General features: G+C 44.9%; 1 protein-coding gene across 1 annotated transcript in view; it reads left to right on the top strand.

Moving 5' to 3' along the window:
- Positions 1 to 2174: 2174 nt before the first annotated feature.
- Positions 2175 to 8378, top strand: part of LOC118389044 (voltage-dependent calcium channel subunit alpha-2/delta-2-like) — an 87393-nt gene continuing 81189 nt past the window's right edge. Inside the window, 2 exon segments of the mRNA XM_052527351.1 lie at positions 2175 to 2482; positions 6771 to 6852. Of these exon segments, the coding sequence (XP_052383311.1) occupies positions 2367 to 2482; positions 6771 to 6852 (198 nt within the window). The 5' untranslated portion in view covers positions 2175 to 2366.

Genomic DNA, 8378 nt, shown 5'->3' with positions numbered 1-8378 from the left:
ATGACAGTAATGGCGAAGATTTTGAAATGTTTATGATCCTCATTGAGTTACATTTCTTTCTTCTTTTTTTCAGTAGAAGCTACAACATTCTTTAGAATAATATGTTGGTTTGAATTTCTATTTATAGTGCTTCCCAATGCCCCTGTGAGTGCTCAACTATCCACTTCTGCCTTTTTGTATTCTAAGGTCATGTTAATTATATTTGGGTTTGGGTAAAAAAATAAAATACAAATGTCAATCCAGTAAACGACTAGGCATATGCCAAAGAGTTTGAGGCTAGAGGACGAAGAGGCTTGACTGACTGAGAAAAGGTTGTTTTCTGCTCCCAATTAACCTAGTCTGAGACCGCAGGGTTGTGTCATTGAGACGTGTCCTCAATATGCTGTAGTGGAACCGCATGATACTTGTGTGATTTAACGTTGAGACTGAGTTAACCTTCCCATGACCTCTGGTCATGTTAAGGTCTGGCTGGTATTACACTGTGTTCACGGTCCGTCCGACTTGAAATGTTCCCTGTGTCAGTGCACAAAACCAAAGTACTTATTAATGTAGGGCTATTATAACTTGGAATTGGTTACACACACACACACACAGACAGACACGAAGTGTTGAACTACTGTTCAATTCCCTTTAGAGAGCCATTTCTATTAACAGAGTAGTGCCCTCCTAGGGGGGATCAGCAGGAAGAGAAGAGTGGAGGTAGTGGTGGGTCATTAATTAGACTGCTCTCCCCAGGATGTGGCAACAGGATTAAAGCCTGCAGGGCTGTCAGGGAGAGTCCTCAAAGCTGTAACCTCTAGCACCCCACCGCCCCCTCACCACTGCCTGGCGATTGGAGAAACAGGAATAGATGCTGTCACACTGTCCGTCTGCTTAGTAAGAGAGAGCTGGGATTTTCAGTAGATGTCTTCAATTACAACTTCCTCAATATGTGTTGGCCTGCCTAAATATCCTGCAACTCCACCTTATTATAGTACAAAAGTAATTGATTGACCTTGTATTTTGCACAACAACGGACATTTTTCAACTTATCGTATCATGCTTTGCGTTTATCCTATACTTGCATATGTGGTTTTATGTGTCTTTTTACGTTGCACACAAATTGCCTTTTGGGGACAAAGATTTAATGAATTGAACAAATAACACTGTATTTGTGTACCCAATTTTCAAAGGCGTACTGACATCAATCTCACATGACTCTCTGTCTTTGACTCCCTTTTATTCAGGAGAGCATTTTGCATCATCATGAGGATGTGGCCGGTGACACTTTGCAGTCTTGAATGTCCAATATCTTCCAAACTTGAATGATGACGTTCCCCCTTAACTTTGATAGCATTAATCAATATGTGGAGAGCATGCATACGAATTCATCTTACACCTGCTGGCATTGCCTCCCTGCCTGCGGGTGAGGTCCCTCACATGGGGCACAAGCCAGCCAGCCAGAACTCAACAAGCTGCTTTGAAGCAGCAATCTCATGTAACCTTTAGAAGGTCAGTTTACAAGCAGAGCGCTGAGTTCTTCGGTCTATATTTCACGAAGGACCACTAGTGGCCGAGGCGCAAAGAGAGACCTGTAAATTCATTATTAACTGGCACAAGGCCATTGCTCAAGTAAGCAATGTACTGTTAGGGTTTTTCAAGCTTGAAGAGACGGTAGAATAGAAAGGATTGAATTGACGTTTTGTCCAGTCGGTATAGGCTACATTGGCAAGTCTCCCACGCACAGCGATTTATCCAAGAAGCTCGAGCTCTTATACAGTTGCGCATCAGTGGGTTCGCATGATATCAGTATGATATAGGCTATTAGGCTACCCAATAGCCAGAAGAAGTAGGAGGAAGTACAGTAGGCAAACTGCATTGCATAAGTTTCCTTCATGCATATCAAGTTTCCTTTTAATCTCTACATCACTAGGCTTAGCACATTAAAATATATATAAGCATGGTAAATCACATTTTATATATATATTTTTTTAAATAAAAAATAAATCATTTTTACTGTTAATAAATCTTGAAAGCATAATAAATACATGTAAATGTTTGTTTGTGTATTAAATGAAGTGACAATGCGTTTTGAAGTCTAGCTCATCTGTGAAACTGAGCCTATATCACATTGGATTCAAAGTGGTCCTCTTCATGTGTGAAATAGAGGCTACACTCGTGCCTGTGCGTCGGATGCTGCTGAGACTAGTGCAGAGTGGGCGACTGCGGTATCTTGGCAGGAGCATCAATCATAGGCTCGTCCACATTTGTTTACCCGTCGAAATCAGCAGGCGACCCGAAATAAACTCGAAAGGCGATTGAACATTAACGTTTTGGGATCTTAGTTCACATTTTTCCAAACCCGTTTTCAAGATTTTTAATGGAAAATGGCGATATGCACTCCGTCTTGCAGCATTGTCTGCTTGGTATCTTTCCAGATTATCTTGATTTTCAATGTACAGTGGCCTGGCGCCGATGGTCTCACGTTCCCCCAGCAATACACGTAAGTATTCTATATCACTGGCTGCTCAGCTGTCACAGACAAAATGCGTATTTTGAGGTCCAGCTTTTGATTGCCACGTTGGGTGACCGTCATTGTGCTGGTGTACCAACTCTGCTTTTCCTATCATTAAATTAGGTTACTCGCATTGTATTTCTGTCGTGAACATATTTCTCGCTATGCTGCGACTGATCCGGCAAACGAGGAACGGGAAATAAAACTGTCCATTTAGGATGTTAAAGGGATGTGGACCGTTGCTTTCTGTCATACACAATACATGAAGGAATCACATACAAACACGGCACTATTCCCTAATTACCATTTACCATTGACTACATATATCATTTCCCGTTTAGCCCAACGGTTAAGAGCGTTGTGCTATTAACGGAAAGCTCCCTGGTTCGAACCCCCGAGCGGAATAGGCGAGACAGCTGTCCTTGAGCAAGGCACTTTAACCCTAATCACTCCTTTAAATGGCTCTGGATAAAAACGTCTGCTAAATGACTCAAATGTAAATGTTCTAGATGTGTTATTTTCTGTCATATCATTGGCACAAACAATACTGTTTGCTTGCTAGCCAGTCTCTGTCAACAGTCTGGTTGGCAAGAGCAGGCTGCTTGCCACCTAATTGATGGTTGTTGTGTTCATATGTGGCTCAATGGGAGTTTAGTCGTCACAACATCTCTGTGTGTCTCATGATGTCAATGCAGCGCTGGCTGCCGTCTTTGATCAAACTGGGCAGCATCAGTCTTTTGTTGTTGTTGCTTTCCTTCCAGACTGTCACAGTCCTGAGGGGAATATAGTGGAGGTCATTTGTTTTTGGACATGGTAGCATATAGCTGTGCTCCACTACTTCGAATGCTGTAAAATCTTTAGCTTTTGTTTGGGATTCAAGCAATGTGGAATCAGAATGACACATCAACATCATGTGGGACATGCTTTTATTTGGGATGTAGGTCTAGTTAGGTAGCCTATGAAATGTGGGTTTTTGTTTGGTGCTTTTGCGCAGAACGACATGCATGTCTTGATGGTTTGCCGACAACTTGATGGGATTTGCATTTTCTATAGGAGCCGTGATGGTTGTGTGTGCAGGGTTACAGAACACTGTTGTTCAATACATTTATTGTACCGTTGAATGTATGCTACATTCAAGTGTAGCATACAGTCTCGACAAAGCCACTCACTCCAGTCCTCTCTTTGAAAGCCTTTCAAATGTATCAAGGGTGTCAGAGGAGTGCTGATACAGGATCAGGTTCCCTCTGTCCATGTAATCTTATTCATTGTGATCTAAAAGGCAGAACTGATCCTAAATCGGCACTCCTACTTTGAGACGCTTGATACGTATCGTATGTATCACGCTTCTCAAAGTAGGAGTGCTGATTTAGGATCAGTTCTGCCTTTTATGCGGTTGCTGGGACTACAACCACCAGATCTGGAACGTAATCTGGGGCTAAAGCACGTCTTGCTTTAAAACGGATCTATAGAATGAATCAATAAAAACCTCTGTAGCCATTGGCCCATGTCCACATGTCAAAATAGACCATCTCTGTGCCCTAATTGGTCTGTGAGAGGAGCTTAAAACACTCGCTAGAAACAAGACAGGTAACGGTGACATAAAGGAAATAAGTAGCCTACAGTTGTACGGCATGGCTTACTCTGGCAGTTACAGTGAGCCCGACAGTAATAATGCCATTCTAGCTGTGCTTGAAGCTGATTTTAATAAGCCTGCGTTCAAATTGATCCTCAATCTGTCCATAGTGGAATGGTCATCACTTTGTGCCCTACTTTTCATCATCCTCTTCCCAGCTCTTCTTCTCCAACCTTTAACCCTTTCACTCGTAAGCACAGCTGGCACTTAACTGGAGACCACAGCTTTCCGGGCCTTTCTCCAGGCTCTGCAGTCAGGCAGGCAGGCAGGCACTCACCAGATGGGACTGGGATCTTTGGGACAGTAGAAGGAAACTGTGGGCCAATGACAGCTGGAGATACTGGGAGCGGTTTGTTGTGTTCCAATGAGAGCAAGGGTCTTTGGCGCAACAGGGGAGGTGTGTGTGTGTATGTGTGTGTGTGTGGGGTTATCTGGTTATCTGCTGAGTGAGTGCATTGAAACAGCACCACTTCCCTCAGCCCTGGGTCTCTTCATGTAAGCTAAATGAAGCAGAATCGCCACACTGAAGAACAGCAGCTCCCTCCAATTAAGAACGAATACTGCAGCAGTCAGGGTTTATCCCTTTTCTCCATCCCTCACAGCCCCCGTCCTTCCCTCCCTCCCCTCCGTCTCTTTCTCACACTTGCTCTTCCTCAGAATCTCTCTCTCTCTCCTGCCCCTCCCCCTCTCGGATCACCCCACCCTCTCTGAATATCCCATCCGCTCCCCCTCTCTCCTTCCCTCTCCCTTTGGAAGTGAATATGGGTCACAGCGGGCCGTGTAGTGCTACTCTCTCTCTCTCCGGTCCCTGGGGTGTGCATGGATGGTAGGTAACAGAGGAGAGGCAGGAGCATTGCAGGCAGCTAGCTCCGCAACACACAGTTATCTGATGTCCCAGTGGGGCCCAGGAGGAGAGGAAATGGAGCGCACTAAGAAAAGCCAGGATCGGGCTTCAGCTGCTCTGAGTCACACAAGCTGGGGCATCCCAAATGACACCCTATTCCCTATTTAGTGCATTACTTTTCTAGCGCACTATAACGGCCCCCGGTCAAAAGTAGTGCACTATACAGGGAAAATGGTGTAATTTGGGATGTTGCCACAGTCAGAGAGAGGGCTTCTGCTCTGCTCTGCTGTTCTGTGGGCACTAGCAGTAGTCATGTAACCAAGCCTGTTTAGTCATGGACTATCATATACTAAAGGCGTTTATTACCACCCTACTCTTCCTTTAAAAAAAATGACCATCTTTGGTCACATCATATCACATATTATGTCTGTTTGTTTGTGTTCGTCAACAGACAGGGGGTGCTCTGCAGCTCGGATTGCAACAATCACGAAACAAAGCCTATTTTGCCACCTCTCCTTTAAAACGATACCATCTTTGGTCATGTCATGTCTGTGTTCCTGTGTCCAGCATCTCCCGCGTAATCATCAGACAGTAGCCTCGTTTGAATCAGACAGGACTACGGCTATTTTTAAATCGTTAATGAGTCTGTTAGTCGTTGATAGCGCTTCGATGTGTCATCCAGCAGCCATCGTCTGGGAGCGGAGTGCATTGTCTTTCGACAGTATCTGTCTGCATCGGCTCTTCTCTCAGCCAGCTGTAGTGGTGTCGGTTACATTGTGACTGGCTGTGTTGTGGCTCCATAGCCGATGATTCACGAGCGTGTTTATACTGTAGCCTGGCTGTTACAGTTGTTACCCACATGATTCTTGTGCTGCTGGTCATGACTCATCTGATACTTGCTACCTACATTGTGTGCCTATATATAGCCCTTTCGACTTGATTTCACAGTGTACAAGTGTGGACAACTGAATACACTGTGTTCTTAATGCACAGTCTGTCTAGGCCTATATATCTTGATGTGGTAGTGACGTGTTTATAGACGCACTATATCTACTGTTTAGCGTCGGAGTCATAAACCCTCTTTTGGAACACTGTAACTGAAGATTGGTCCAGAAGTGTATTTGCTGTGATCGTTAAGGTGTAGCATAAGGCAATGGACTAAAATAGTAAGAATAATGTGTCCTTTCGATTGACTCGCTCCACCATTTTGGATGTGCTTGCTTTACTGCAGCATTTCTCAGGCCCGATGAAGCAACAAAATATGGCCCTCATATTTTACTCGCTCAATGGGCTCATCAATGATTAATGCTCCACAAAGTACTTGAGTCGAGCATTGGGGCTTTGCATTTCTTTTTAGTGTGGAGTCAGGTGGTTGAATGTGCTTCTTCTTCTGGCTTTGTTGCAGGAGAGAATCTAACCCCACCAAGGGAGTGAGAGGAAACTGATGTTCTTGGCTAAAGAACCGCCACTCGGAGAGTTCCTTTGCTTCGAATGAGTAAATCTTGTAGAAACAGTTCCACTTTTGACCAAGCCTGCGTCCCAAATGGCACCCTATTCTCGAAGTAGTGCATTTCTTTTGACCAGGGCCCGTAGCCTCCACTTTCTCTCTTTAGCATTTGTTAGAGTGGTGTCGTCATTTCCATGTGTTAGGAGGGGAATGGGAACTGTTAAAGCTGGTTACGGGGATCGCAAGCAAGGTCCTGGTCATAACAAACTCCTGTTGTCTCCGTTTGGATGGGGTTAATATGCAGATGTGCTGGTATTGGGTGACACCTCAACTCCGTATTGTGTGTCCACAGAATAATGCACTGGGCCAGGCGCATCGAGCAGGAGATCGACAGAGTCTTCCAGCACATCAGCGGAGCCCAGCAGCTAAAAGGGGTGAGTGCTCGCCTAACCTCTCTTCCCCAGGCTAAAAGCTACCGCATATCATGTTTCAACAGGGAGAGAGACAGCTTGTCAATCTGTCCTGCGTTTTCTCATTGGATCCCATTGTAACCTATATTTTGAACTCATTGCCCCTGATTGCCAAGTCTCAGAAGATGTGTGTCCGAGTTGCCATCTGTGTACTGTAAAATATACATGTGGGTGTGTCTTCTGTACTGTGTGTGTGTGTGTGTGTGTGTGTGTGTGTGTGTGTGTGTGTGTGTGTGTGTGTGTGTGTGTGTGTGTGTGTGTGTGTGTGTGTGTGTGTGTGTGTGTGTGTGTGTGTGTGTGTGTGTGTGTGTGTGTGTGTGTCTGTGTGCGTGTCTGTGAGCCTGTGACCATACTATGACAGGTGACTGAACAATACAACATCCTTTAACATATACTGCACAGTAGCCAAATCGTAAAACTTGGATCAGCTGTGGGCCAATGGGTCCTATACATGGTGAGGGATGGGTGTCCTCGATGCTGTGAGTGAGCGATGACTGATGGTCACGGCTGTGTTGGTGTCAGAGAAGAACAGATGGTCTGGCAGCCTGCAGTAAATCCTTGATGGGAGCCATGCACCTTTTCCTCATTCATTTACCCATAATCCTGCCCAGTGTCTGAAACAGCTTCGGGAGCGAATGTTCCATAGCCTGGCGCTACACAGTGTAGGCCGCAGGAGAATCCTGTGCTCTTTTGAAAAAAGGCCCATGAATTGAAACAAACCTTCATCTATTTTATCTGTGGTTTCTTCCCAAACTTGAGTTTCTACTCAACTGCGAGTAGAATGGTCCTGGAGGAAATAGATGTTGTTTTATGGGCTCCTGACCAATTGTGATATTTTGTGTGTATTTTTTTGTACAACATGTTTCCGACATTGTTTCCTATGTCCGAAAAAGGCTTCTGGACATCAAAACAGCAATCACTAACCTCGATTTGGATGAGGATTTCTACTTCAATGAGTCGGCAGCGAAGGACTTACTGCTCACTCCCGACCAGGCCCAAATCCACGACATACAGAGAACAAAGAGGCGGAGTTATAGAGGCCGGCGTGCGGGATATCTGACGAGACTACGGTCGGCAAGCGGATAGACCGCCTCTACCCTCTGTTCTATTGGCCAACGGGCAATCATGGACGAGCTCCGTTCGAGACTATGCCATCAACGGGACCTGGAGAACTGTAATATTCAATGCTTTTCGGAGTCATGACTGAACAAGGACATGGATAATATACAATTCGCTGGGATTTCTGTGCATTGGCAAGACAGAACTCAAGGAGGAGGGGTGTGTCTCTTTGTTAACAATGCCTGGAAGTCTCTAGGTTCTGCTCTCCTGAGTTAGGATACCTCATGATAAGCCGTAGACCACACTATTTCCCAAGAGATTTTTAATCTATATTTTTAGTAGCTGTCTATTTACCACCACAAACCGATGCTGACACTAAGACCCCACTCAACTAGCTGTATAGGGCCATAAGAAAACAAGAAAATGCACAT

This window comes from Oncorhynchus keta, chromosome 10 (assembly GCF_023373465.1).
Source record: "Oncorhynchus keta strain PuntledgeMale-10-30-2019 chromosome 10, Oket_V2, whole genome shotgun sequence".
Taxonomy (NCBI): domain Eukaryota; kingdom Metazoa; phylum Chordata; class Actinopteri; order Salmoniformes; family Salmonidae; genus Oncorhynchus; species Oncorhynchus keta.
This window is presented reverse-complemented; position numbering and strand designations above follow the sequence as displayed.